This window comes from Anabrus simplex, chromosome 7 (genome assembly GCF_040414725.1).
Source record: "Anabrus simplex isolate iqAnaSimp1 chromosome 7, ASM4041472v1, whole genome shotgun sequence".
NCBI classification, from domain to species: Eukaryota; Metazoa; Arthropoda; class Insecta; order Orthoptera; family Tettigoniidae; genus Anabrus; species Anabrus simplex.
Window position 1 is genome coordinate 1,626,925 of NC_090271.1, and position 13,767 is coordinate 1,640,691.

The 13,767-nt window shown below is 38.0% G+C and overlaps 1 protein-coding gene across 1 annotated transcript in view; it reads right to left on the reverse strand.

Moving 5' to 3' along the window:
* Positions 1-13,767, reverse strand: part of spd-2 (spindle defective 2) — a 740,229-nt gene that overhangs the window by 149,671 nt on the left and 576,791 nt on the right. Inside the window, exons 18-19 of the mRNA XM_067150605.2 lie at positions 333-520; positions 82-246 (exon numbers count right to left, since the gene is read on the reverse strand). Coding sequence (XP_067006706.2) covers positions 82-246; positions 333-520 — 353 coding nt within the window. The remainder of the gene's footprint in view (positions 1-81; positions 247-332; positions 521-13,767) is intronic.

Genomic DNA, 13,767 nt, shown 5'->3' on the forward strand with positions numbered 1-13,767 from the left:
TTAAATGTCACATCCCCAAGAATACATATTGAAATATGTGTATCACTCACACACCATAACAAAGAGAAGAGATAGACTTACAGCTAATCTATTGGTGGTCATTCTCGAAGAAATTTCGCATAATTTAATTTTTCCAAATGCAGCACCACATTTTGATGGGGAGAAGACAACAGTGAATGTTGAACATTCTAAAGAATGTAGAGTTATCTTACGCTGAACAACTGCTTCTCCGAGTTCATTCAGCAACTGTAAAATAAAAACAGAGACAGATTAACAAGTGGTAACACACTTTAGTACAACATTTTGTAGAACACAGCAGGAGAATATCATACTTTATATGAGTTTGTAGGGTCATAGACTGTCATTAGAAGTTTGATGGGAGTATTCAGCTCGTTTCTTAATGAGCACGATTCTGTCACAGACTTTCCTACTGGAACACTGCCCCATACCAACTGCTTCTGAGTGGTCACTATGGTTCTCCCCGAGGAACTTCTTGAGGTTCGTCCAGACATAGCATCGTCTAGAAAAAACAAAGTTAGTTTGTTTATACTTAACACAAAAATAAACATCAATGCTGTTGGAAAAAAAAGGCACAAATCAAGAAAGGCATCAGATAGGGTTTCGCTCTCTCTCTATACTGTCAAATGCGGTTACACATTTCTAAATTTCCGTGCAATACAAATTCTATCGATGCATTTGTAGTGGATGTTCCCAAACAAACAAACAAACAAACAAACAAACAATGCTGAGTGCCATTCACATGCAAACACTGAATTACTGAGACCAGGAAAGAAAGTGTTCAGGACTACCATTGCAATATTACACAATCATCAATGTTTGAGAGATAACAGAGTAGAGTAAAACTGATCAGACCACAATATTATAAGAAGATGTATAATCCAGTACTTTTTGGAAAATGCAGTCCAGGAAATGGTAACACTGAATAGCACGTTAACCCCTCAGTGACAGAGAACATTTGTGTGCTGCATTAGGCAGCAGATGGAGGCGACTCCAGTGCGAGCATTAAGAAAATGTGGCAATCTAAAAATTCACTGATACAACAGTTTAGCTCACATTATTTTCAAGTATTCACAGAAGAGTCTTAAAAGAATATAGTTAATATTCATTGAACTTTTTCCTTCCTTATATTAATGAAGAAGTCTGTCGTAATTTAGACAGAATGATAGTGACATTCATGTATTTGCTGGCATGATCAAAGCAATAGGTACACCTGGAGTGCAGTGGCCATATGGAACTTCGACAGCTATATGGGGATGCAGAAGAAAATGTGCTAACTATAGGGGTATCACACTTCTCTGAAAAAAAAAACAGGAAAAATTCCAGACTGTGGGCAGTCATGAAACCTGACCTGGAAGAAGAACAGCATGGATTCAAACCCAACAGAAGAAGAGACCTGATCTTCACCTTAAAGATGTCAATGGAACAGCACTGGGAAAGAGGGAAAGACCTAATTGTAAGGCATACTACTCGTATAGGGTGCCTAGACAGTCACATCAAAGTGCCTGAATCTCTCATAGGCAAGGTCCAGAAGCTGTGTGTGTATTGGAGATGGCCATTCAGAACACAGGGTGTCCACATTCACCATTGATATTCATGGTGTTTGCTCTGGGAGAGGCGCAAACAAGGCTGGAAGAGTGGTCTTCCACGTGGTGGTACGCCATTGAGTGGGTAGTCCTGTACCGGTGGAGACAAGCTTCCCTTACTTTCTCCACAATCGGAGCAACGTGTGCAGTTCTCACGTGGTATGAAGAGCCTGCTGTCAATGGGTGAACCACAGTGCTGAGGCATCTCGGCTGCGTTTACCCTCAGAAGCAGAATCACAGGTCGAGATCGTTACTTTTGGTGGTACCACTGGTTTAGGGGCCACATTCAGTGTATTCAGTCATCTGTATGTTGAGGCTCAGTCCATGTTTAGGCCTGGTACTGGAGTTCAAGGCGTTTTTCTTGGGCAAGTGCGTAGAGAAATGTCCAGAAGTGCAGCCATTGCTGATACTGTTTATGCAGAGGATGATAATAGTGGTGATAGAGCAGAGCCCTGATGTACACCAACAGTGATATGAAAAGGTACAGAAATTCCGGCTGGACTCCGGACCATACTAGTGATATTCTGATATAGACTCCTGGAACTCCATGATAGCACAGAGCACGCCAAATAAGACCGTGTGGGACTGGGTCAAAGCTTTCTCCAGGTCTAGAAATGCCTGGTGTACATTTTTCTGCCTCTGTCTGCGTTCTTCTATCAATAGGGAGGAGGCATGGATTGCATCAATGGTGCTGTAGCCCTTAACAAATCCATACTGGTTGGGTGAGCCAGCTATCCAGGACTCACTCGGACAGAGGAGTCGAATAGTTGAGCTGTCGGTCACAGGTCCTTTACCTTTCAAAATTAGAACTGTCATGCTAGGTGTCCGTGTGCGAGTGATTATTTGGTTGAAGAGTGTAGCAAGGACTCGTGAGGTTTTTTCCCATATTTCTCCTGGTACATCGTCTGGGCCAGCTGCTCTCCCATTCTTCATCTTGTTGATGGCAGTCACTACTTCCTCAGCTATAATTAAGGGCACAGGTGTGAAGGTGGGAGCAGAACTTACAGTTGGTGGTTATGTAAATTCTTTGTTGCTGATTATCGGCAAAGTAGTCTGACTGCCGTTGGAGGATAGCCGATCGATCTGTAGGAGTTTGTTGTCGGTTCCTTTGTATGCATTAGGCCTACATGTCACAAGTGCTGGCTTGAACGGTTACGAGATTTAGCACAGTGATTTTCAGTACGTTGTTTTCTTCTGATGGCACGTCAAGCTGGTTGAACAGATCTATGAAATAAGTCTTTTGCAACAGCCACTCCTCTTCCATTTTTTTAGAAATATATATATATATATTTTTTTTTTTCTTTTCAGTATTCGATATCAGAGAAGGTAGCAGGTATCGTTTTTCCCAGGGTTACTGTTGCTGCCCGATTACGATCGTTATCAGTGCATTCATGGGCGAGTTTTAGGCGGTCACACTAACACATCGAAGGTTTTCAGTGACTAAAGGTGTGAAATGGGGAACCTGTCCCTGTGTATTTTCTGTTCTATTTCCATCTAGCGTATTATTTGATGACATAGTGGTTCACCAGGAGCAAGCTGATGTTTTGTTTCTTTAGTCAAGTTGTGCGGGGAGCGAGTAGACCACGTGACACGGACTGAGGCAATTCAAGGCTAGCACGTGCTGAGGAGAATAAGAGTTTGTTCTGAAAGAGAAACTAACCAATAATGTGAATGATGGCAGGGCAAAATATACCGTGTGACGCACCTCCATAGAAACAATTAAGCAAGGTGAAGTAGACCTCATATCCCCTATTTTTCTGAAATCGAGAGCTAAGATACTGTCATTTTGCTCTGGAATTATTTTATAGACAGGTCGGAACACATACTAATGGATTTTTGTACGTTTCAGCTATCCATGACAACTTATCAAGAAGAGGAGAAACATCCCGAATTCTGCAAAGCATCACACATTTGATCGTACCAACGTTAGGAAGAGGATTCCCAGATCAACATCTCTAACCAGTGAGAGATCTCATCCTTGGAAATGTGTATTTAAAATGTGAGCGCAATGCTATGTTGTAACAATGAAACACCAGGAACCATGAGCCATAAGAAGCCATCAATCTAGGATCAAGTCTCATCATCCAAATAAACTACCTTTCTTAATGTAATCTATCAATCTTTCTTAGAATATAATACGATCTTCCTTCTAGGAGTAATATTTTCTATTACTTTGTGGTATTTACATCATATTTTCACCTTTCAACTTCGCTCATGTATTACTAGCCTTTGTCTGTGAATGTGGAGTAATTTTGTCTTCTATTGATTGATGGATGAGTAGTTATCATGTCATTGCTCATAGAAGCACAGCTATGAGCACTCTTCCTCACCCGTACGTGCTTTCTCATCACAACAAACTAACAACTTTAAATTTTATTTTAAACCCCCCTTGGAGTGATCAGAAATATTTTCTTCATCATTATTCTAAAGATCAAACTGTTTCAGCTCTAATTTCAGTAGAATTAACTGTGTCTCATAGAACTTTATAGTTGTGGCTACTTACTATCAGGCATTTCCCTCGCTCCAACAGCGTAATTTGGGAGAGTGGCAGAATTGTCTCATCACAAAAGATTAACTACAATCTAGCTTTAAAATTTATTCAAACTCCACATGGAGTAATTCAGTAACATTTTTCTTCATCATTATTCTGAAGATTAAACTGTTTAGGCTCTAAACTTATTTCTTACGCCCTCAACCAACACAAGATTCGATGCAGCAATAATTGTGTTCTTGTAGAACTGCTAGTATGCAACTTGTTACCATATTTTTAGAAAAAGGACATTCATAAAAGTATATAAATTAGGACTGTTTGTTAGGCATTATAAAGGCTTTGTTATAAGAATATCTTAACTACTGTCATCCCTCTCACTCATTTTCTGACGTATGGATTGGCGGGAAAACCATAACGTTTGAACAACTAGGATGAACTTGCAGCGTTTCATTTATCACCAATTCATACTTCATTAATCACCTTTCCAGATCACATCTGAAATTGTAAAGCCTGACCGCGGTCAGAAATGTTTCGATCGAAAGATCAGACAATCAATGATGATGAGTCTTCTAATGAATAAATCCACCGGTGTGGACAAACGACAACAAGGGTCTGCACAAAGACGCCACTCAGAATCGGTGGGGTGTCAAGTAGAAGACCTAGGCGAGTCGGAGCACCTGGAAGCCAAACAGACAATCAACAGACAGCGGATAAACCCAACAATGTAAGAAGAGACTACAGTAAGGTGGGCAAGTTGAAACATTTAACTGATGTGATGGACCAAAATAGGATTTTAATAATGGCTTTACAAGAACTTACGAACACAGACCACGACCCAATTGAATCAGGAGGTTATCGTCTCTACAAAGGACCTGCAGGACAAAGAGTAAAGAAGAATGTCCCCCAATTTGGTGTAGATTTTCTTGTTCATAGTAGCATAATAGATTCAATTGAAGATTTTTCTTCAAACTCTTCGAGGATGGCACTTCTAACAGTTAAAGTAGGGAATAAAACTTATACTTTAATAAATGTCCATGCACCAACAAATGACAAAAACAATAAAGATAGAGAAGGAGTTGAAAACTTTTGGGAAGAACTTGATTACATATTATCGAAGATCCCTGATGAGCATATAAAAATCTTACTTGGAGATTTCAATGCTAAAATAGGCAGAGAAAAGGAGTATCGCACAGTTGCAGGAAAATAGTCAGCTAATAAACTAACAAACAAAAATGGCCAAAGATTAATTGAACTTTGTGCAGATCATGGACTTATTTTGGAAACCACCAGATTCATGAGGCGACCACATAAACTTATGACATGGAAATGCCCTACTGTAAAATTGGGAGAGTTTCAGATTGATCATGTTGCCATGGATAAAGATTATCATAAAGAAATTTATAATGTCCGAGTCCTCCGTGGGGTAGACATTGACTCGAATCATTGAAAATGAAAAATGAAAATCAAGTTAACACCAAAAAGGAAACACAAACGTAATCATCTCAAAGCAAGGAGAAATTATGATCCCAGTTACTTAATAAATAATAAAATATATTTAGAGAGATCCAAAACACCTCTAAATGACAAATTAGAGACGATGATCAACAAACTTAAAACCCTAGCTGAAGAAATCGCTCCAATTAAAAGGAGAAAGAAACATGCGTGGTGGAACGGGGAATGTGACAAAGCAATTCAAGCAAGGCACAAGCCATGGTTAAATGATCAACAGAGGAAAACAGAAAAATCTCGAGAAGAACTAATTAATGCCAGAAGACGAACAGCTAAAGGAATTAGGACAATTAAAAGGAATTATCAAAAGGAAATGCTTAACACTATAGAGGAAACATTCAATCAGCATAAAACAAGAGACTATTACAAAACATTCAAGCAATATCAATCTAAGTTTACCCCTCTCACACTTATGTTAACAAATGAAAATGGAAAAATGGCACACAATAATCAAGATAATGCTAACATCCTTGCAGAATACTTTAATGAGTTACTTAATTGTGAGGATCCTGAGGAACATTTAAAATTTGACCCTAATCCAAAAAAATAAAACTCCATTACAAAAGATTATACCACCAGTTTACAATGAAGTGAAAACAGCAATTAATGCACTTAAAAACTACAAAGCAGCAGGAGAAAATCAAATAGTAGCAGAAATATGGAAGAATGCTAATGATCAGACTATTCAAAACCTACATAAATGCATCATTGATATTTGGAACACGGAGAAGCTTCCCAAGGAATGGAATACAGCGATAATCCACCCGCTGTATAAGAAAGGTGATCGCTCCGATTAAAATTATTATCGGGGTATATCCTTGCTTGATATTACAATACTTTATCCAAGATAATATATATAAGAATCCAAGAACAACTTGATCAAGAACTTGGAGAATATCAGGGAGGATTTTGACCAGGTAGAAGCTGTCCAGATCAAATCATTAGTTTAGAATGGATAATGAAGCACCAAAGAGTTTGAAGTAAGGGTCTAGTCATCACGTTTGTAGATTTAAAAAAAGCATGGGACAGTATTCATCGTTAATCATTATTAAAAAGCCTTAAAGAATTTTGTTTACACCAAAAACTTGTTAACCTCATTAGTATGACTTTTAAACATATGAAGGCAAAAGTTAAATTTGGAGGTGAATTATCAGAATCATTCATTATAAGAACTGGACTTCGACAAGGAGACGTACATTCACCATTGTTATTTAATTGTGCATTGGAGAAGGTTATGCGTGAATGGAACAAGAAATGCCAACCAGCTATCAAGATCGGTAGAAATATTAAACTCAACTGCCTTGCTTTTGCAGACGATTTAGCATTACTTGCAAATACAATAGAAGAGGCTAAATTTCAAATTGAACAACTAGAAATTATAGCAAAAAAATGGGATTACAAATTTCAATTGAAAAAACAGAAACGATGCCAACTTTTAAAGTTGATTGACCAGTTATTCAACTGAACAGTAATAAAGAGATTAAAATTGTTCAGAAATTCAAATGTCTTGGGGAAATAATAACATGGAACACAAATTAAAAAGAAGCAACAGTATACAGAACAACTAAATTTAAACAAGCACGAAGACTTACTTGGCCAACCTATTAAAAAAAATCTCTTTCGATAAACGCTAAGCTGAAACACTATAATTCCATAGTTAAACCAGAGGCAACGTATGCTAGTGAAACTTTATTCAAATTAAATGTAAAATCTACAACAGACAAATTACAGAAAAATGATAGAAGAATCCTTAGAACAAGTATTAATAAAAAACACCAAGTTGATGGATAGTGGAGATTGTTGTCTAACAACATTGTCTATCGTGAGTAGTATAATAGGCGGATTCGGCGGCCACCACCTCCTCCGGCTCTTGGGAGAGGCCTCCACCACCCGCGGGAAATTTGAATTTTGGCTGGATATTTGAATTTTGGCTGGAGATTTGAATTTGTAAACAAAGCCACGTGCTTTTTGACAGCTGTCATCGACAACAACGCATTGCTAACCTCACTGCTGCCATCTTGACGGGCCTAAACCCCAGTAGTACCAACTTAACCTCACAAGTGCAAGATTTGAATTTGTAAACAAATCCACGTGTTTCTTGACAGACAACAACGTATCACAAACCTCAGTGCAGCCATCTTGATGGACCTAAACCTTAGTGGTACCAACTTAACCTCACTAGGGCGTGATTTGAATGTGTAAACAAATCCACGTGCTTTTTTGACAGCTGTCATCCACCATCTTTAAACGACAGAGCACCGTGCTGCCCTCTTTATCGCAGTAGCTGCAAATTCGTCACCTGTCATCCGCAGTTCTGTCATCTTGGCGGGCCTAAACCTCAGTGCCACCAACTTGACCTCACTAGCGCGAGATTTGAATCAGTAAACAAATCCACGTGCTTTTTTGACAGCTGTCATCCGCCGTCTTTAATCAAGAGAGCGCCGTGCTGCACTCTTATGTGGTGGCGGCAAATTCGAAGTGCTTTACAAACTCACGTGCTTTTGCTATCCACCATCTTTAATCCAGAGAGGACCGTGCTGCCCTCTTTGTGGCGGTGGCAAGTTCCACGTGCTTTACAAACCCACGTGCTTTTTTGACAGCTATCATCCGCCATCTTTAATCAAGAGAGCGCCGTGCTGCACTCTATGTGGTGGCGGCAAAGTCGAAGTGCTTTACAAACTCACGTGCTTTTGCTATCCGCCATCTTTAATACAGAGAGGACCGCGCTGCCCTCTTTGTGGCGGTGGCAAATTCCACGTGCTCTTGTTTGGAAACAAACTCACGTGCTTTCTTCTGACAGCAGTCATCCGCCATCTTTAATCAAGAGAGCACCGTGCTGCTATCATGCGGGCAATTTCGTCAGCTGTCATCCGCCATCTTTAATCTACAGAGCACAGTGCTGCAATCTTTAGCTGAAATGTGGTGGCGGTAAATTCTACATACTTTACAAAGCCACGTGCAGCTGTCATCTGTCATGAGAGCACCGTGCTGAACACTGCATTGTATGACTAGAATCAAACACTGTTTAGAAAGAAAAAAATATCTTCTCAACTTACTTACTAAGCTGCTCTTCTTCCTCTGTCAAGGTACATCTCTATCGAACATGCATCGCAAAAGCAAGAGTGTGCAAGTTTAGACTTGAACAATACTACCGTTTATAGTTCGATGTTGTTGAACACTGCATTGCAAGACTAGAATCAAACACTGTTTAGAAAAAGAAAAAAATTCTCTTCTCAACATGAGCTAGACAATAACATACTTACGAATCTGCTCAACACCTTTTTTCTTGCTTTTCTTCTTTGAGTAATAAGCGAAACTCTATCTTGCAAATAAGGAGCGGGAGGAAGGTAATACCTAATCTAAAATAAAAGAATATGCCAATTCTACATTATTTATTTACATCTTGTATGTACAAGTTTTATCTCGAATCATTTTACCGTAGTGATGTTTGCGTACTTCTCCTATTCTCGACACAATTCTTGTATGTACAAGTTTAAATTTGCCGTACTACGCTCTCAGCGTACCTCTCCCTATCTTTATACAATATGTACAGTGAATTGTGATGTAAGACAGCTTAACGTATATATTACAAAGTACACACCTCTAGCATAATGTTTACACACATCTGCTTTATGTAAAGTAGTACCTATCAATACTACTATGTCCCCAGGCTAGAGTGTTGGTAGAATTTGGAATGACAAACCGTTTGCAATCAACATTATTAAGGGCTACCTTACTAATTAAATGTGTACAACTGGTGCTTCTTGCTTCTAATGACAGACATTTGCTTATGCAAAATAGGTGGATTACTTTTAATGCAATTGTTATAGTTTTCAAAACTTAGCTGATTCTGAACGACATTCTTTTTAATCAACTTCAATCTCTTTATTTGTAGTTCATTTAAGACTTTTATGCAATATGACTTTTTTTTTTTTTTTTTGCTAGTTGTTTTCCGTAGCACCGACACAGATAGGTCTTACGGCGACGGTGGGACAGGAAAGGGCTAGGAGTGGGAAGGTAGCGGCCGTGGCCTTAATTAAGGTACAGCTCCAGCATTTGCCTGGTGTGAAAATGGGAAACCACGGAAAACCATTTTCAGGGCTGCCGACAGTGGGGTTCGAACCTAGTATCTCACGAATACTGGATACTGGCCGCACTTAAGCGACTGCAGCTATCGAGCTCAGTTGACTTGATTTAGTACCTACAAATGAATCGATAATATTTCCAGCACATTCATCTTTCATTTTACCTAGAACCTTTTTGTTCACTAGCGGTAGATGATATTGATTATTTGCAGGATAGTTACTAGTATCAAACCTACCCAAGTCTGGCTTTATATCATTGTAATAGTCATCAGTGTTGATTTGATAAATAAATGAATCGGTATCCGTGTAGAGCAATTGCGCATTATGCGCGTACTTCTTCATCATATAATCGTAATGGAATTCATACATGAGTGTTTTAGCCAATTCAAGTACTGCAAAGCCGACGCAGGTAGGTTTGTCGTACTTAACCCTAACACGATTCATCTGTATAATAACTAAATTTGCATGTATGATGGTACAGCTGTGGAAATTTGGTTTACTTATTAAATAGTTAGCACCATATCTTTTCTTAATATTTTCCCAGTTTGTAATCAATTTTACATCAACGCGTTTGTCAACGTTTTCCATAGTCTTACCAAACACACTGTTATTCATGAGCTTGTAGAAATCTTTCTCAAACTTGTTAACTGCATTTGTTCTTAAATTATTGTTCAGATCGATATATGGCTTTAGCCACGGTGACTGATTAAATTCTAGTACGCGATGAATTTTGGATAACTTCAAACCATGCTGCAAACACTGTTTTAAATTTCGGTAATGAATAACATAATTAGATTTATCACACAAATTAGCAAGTAGCATTTTCGTCGTTGATGCGATGTACGGGGGCTTCATATTTTCAGGGCAGAATGGTAAGTCATTATAAGTGTGTAACTCTTTAGGATATTGTAAGTCAACTTCGAGGAAATAGCCTTTATCAGCTTCATCGCCTAGGGCGTGCAAATGTAAAGCATCAATTTCGCACTGCGTTAGCCAACGGAAACCACTCACCGGTAGATGCTGACTCATCGCCCACCCATACTGATTATTAGCATCGAGATAAACAATATACTGAGATTCCTGACCAGAATCGAAACTCGGCATGTACTACTTATTTGCCTTAGACCGTCTCGAATAGACGATTTTATAAAGTGCACCATATCAATATCAGTTCCAAATTCACCTGCGTGTATTTTAACATGGCATCCCAACTTAACCCAGGCGCTGTAAAATACTGACATGGGTCAAGGCTGTAGGTTTTCTTGCAAACACAGCGAAAATTTTCGAAAACATCAGCTAACAAAAGTACATTTGTCTTTAAATATAAGTCGGAGTATTCACCTAGCGTTTGAATGTGGAACTGCTCCCAGATATGTTGTGCGTGTAGTCATCATCACTAATATCCGCTGAATTCAGCGAGCTGTAAAATGATTGTTTCGATGGTAAAGCACGTTCTTCGAGGCGTTCTAAGCAGTCAAGATATTCCTAACAAAAAACACCCTTACGCCGAAGTAAATTAAACTGCCCTTCTTCAGGGAAAAAAGCGTCTAATTTCCGTAAATTGTTCTGGCTGTAAATGACTAGAAAGTTTATCGAGGCTACTCGCCATAAAGCGAAACGAGTCAAGGAATCTCAGTTTTATAGAATGCTCCTCATCTACTTTTACAGACTTTGCAAATGCAATGTACCGCTCTTTATTCTGAGGGATTATATCTACTTTTTCATCTGAAGCTCCAAATTGTGAAATGATGAAATGTGAGTCGTAACCAGATAAGTTATGAAAAATTACAGGGATAAATTTTGGAACTCTGTACTTAAGATTACAGCTATTATGAGTGGCGCATCTGTACAAACCAGTTAAATGATCATGGACAAAACTTTAGGGTCATTTTCGGAAAATTCCCCATCACAAATACTACACTTTGTAGCACGTTCATGATCATTTAACTGAATTTCGGTGAGTGGTTTCATAGGAATATTACTATGTAGAATACGACCAAGACGTACTGCATCACTTTCAAGTCTTTCTAAAAATACTTTAGCAGCATCAGGTCCTTGATACAGCTCTAACTTGTTAAGCGTACTATCATAACTACACTTGATGTAATACATGAAGTTATACGGGACATGCATGTGCGTAGCATATGTGAAAGAGTTGTCAGGATTAGGCGAGCATGTGCTGCATGACATGAGGATGGCTTCAAAGTCTGCATAAATCACGAAAGGTACCCTCATCTGCTTGTCATAATTTGTAAATTTTAAAACATTATTGCCTGTAGTAGGTATCTCTGTACGTACATGATTGCAGTCATTCTTGGAATGGTTCGTTAACTGATCTTCAGTTTTAAAATACTGCAAGCATCCATCACATAGCCACTTTTTACACCTATCTTTTGACAACTGACTACTAACAAGTCTACTCAGATTTTTAATCCAGCAAAAGTGGCTACTCTCACTGTTTTCGATATAGAGTAAGTTAACATGAGTACTCCTCCTATGACATGTATAATACAGAGGACCTACTACAAACTTTTTCTCTACACCATACACATTAATGCTAATGTTATTTAGTTCTTCAAAGAGCTTAATGTCCTTTAACTGCACAGGAAATTCTATACTATCGAAATTTAGTTGCGTTGAATAGTGTGGATACGATGTTCTTTTAGCTACGTCTGATTTAGCAGGATTTAAAACCGACATCATCGCCCATGCAAAACATGCTTCGTCATTGTTTTGGATGTCTACAACAGCTTCTTTTCGCTGAATCCATGTCGGCAGCTCGATGTACGATGAACCTTGCATAGGATTGTACTTAATGATGTTAACTTCTAGATACATTATTTCAACTAAAGCCCACCCCGATTCCTTTTCCTGAAATTCCTTGCTCTTAGTTGAAAAAATGTTCGAGACATCCCTAAGTACATCACCAAAATTAGTCGACTGACTTATGACGAAATTTTTCGTATTAAATGATTTAATGTCCGTTATTTCCGATTCATCCGTGCTTTTAATGTACAAGGCGAAAAGTTCAAAATTAACTTTAAATAAATTTTGATTAGACAAAGTTTTAGCAAGAGTACATCCGGTTGAATGCAATTTAAAAAGTGTTCAGTACTCTGAAACTTTTGACTAACACGAATTCTGCAACTAGAAAGCCTACTTTTAAATGCTGTATTAATTTCCTCAATGTTTGCATTGCAGCCACTTCTACTAGCATCATTTTTATGCGCATTACTCTATAAGTGACCCTGAAAATGTGAAGATGGTACATCAGTGTTACAGTGCTCGCAGTGAATAGTTTGAAGTTCATGATTTGTTCTAGGTTTTTTACTACTAGTACTTTCTACAGCTACATCCGTTTTTTTTACACTTTTCTCCTATTACCTGAGGGTTATAGTTGCAAGTAGATACCTGATACGCTTCTACTAAGTGAGCCTCGTATCGCTCTACGTTAACAGTTCAACAATAATAAAGGTGTTTTAATTTATTCCACCTATTCAATACTTATATTTTCACTTAAAGTTGTTACATAATTAAATTCTTAGTTACATGGGACATGTTTCGCCCTCAATTAAGGGCATCTTCAGCCTAAATACAATAATCAAAAACACAACTAAATTAAAAGTGGAAGTTAAATACAATCATCAAAAATACAACTAAAATAAAAAGTGGAAGTTAAAAGTTTAGTCTGTTCTTAAAATTCGGAACAATAAAAATGTGAAAAATGATAAAATAAAAAGATGCTAACGGAAAACTGTCTTATGATTAAACTATAATCTTGTCGGAGACTAAAACTTCTATTAAAATTCTAATTAAAACAGTTCATATAAAATATTGGAAAATCAAAGTGGTAGTAATAAAAAGCCAACGACATGAGGGCGTGTACACAAGCATAAACTTGATTACAGCTTATAAATCTCATATTTATTCCGTATTGGCTCAGCTCAACTAAGGTTAAGTTATGAGTAGGTTCCCACCTTCCAATACTTATCAATTTCTATATAATAGGCTTATTAATTACATAATATAAACCATATAATCTCTAGTACATGTTTCGTTCCGATTATGGAACATCTTC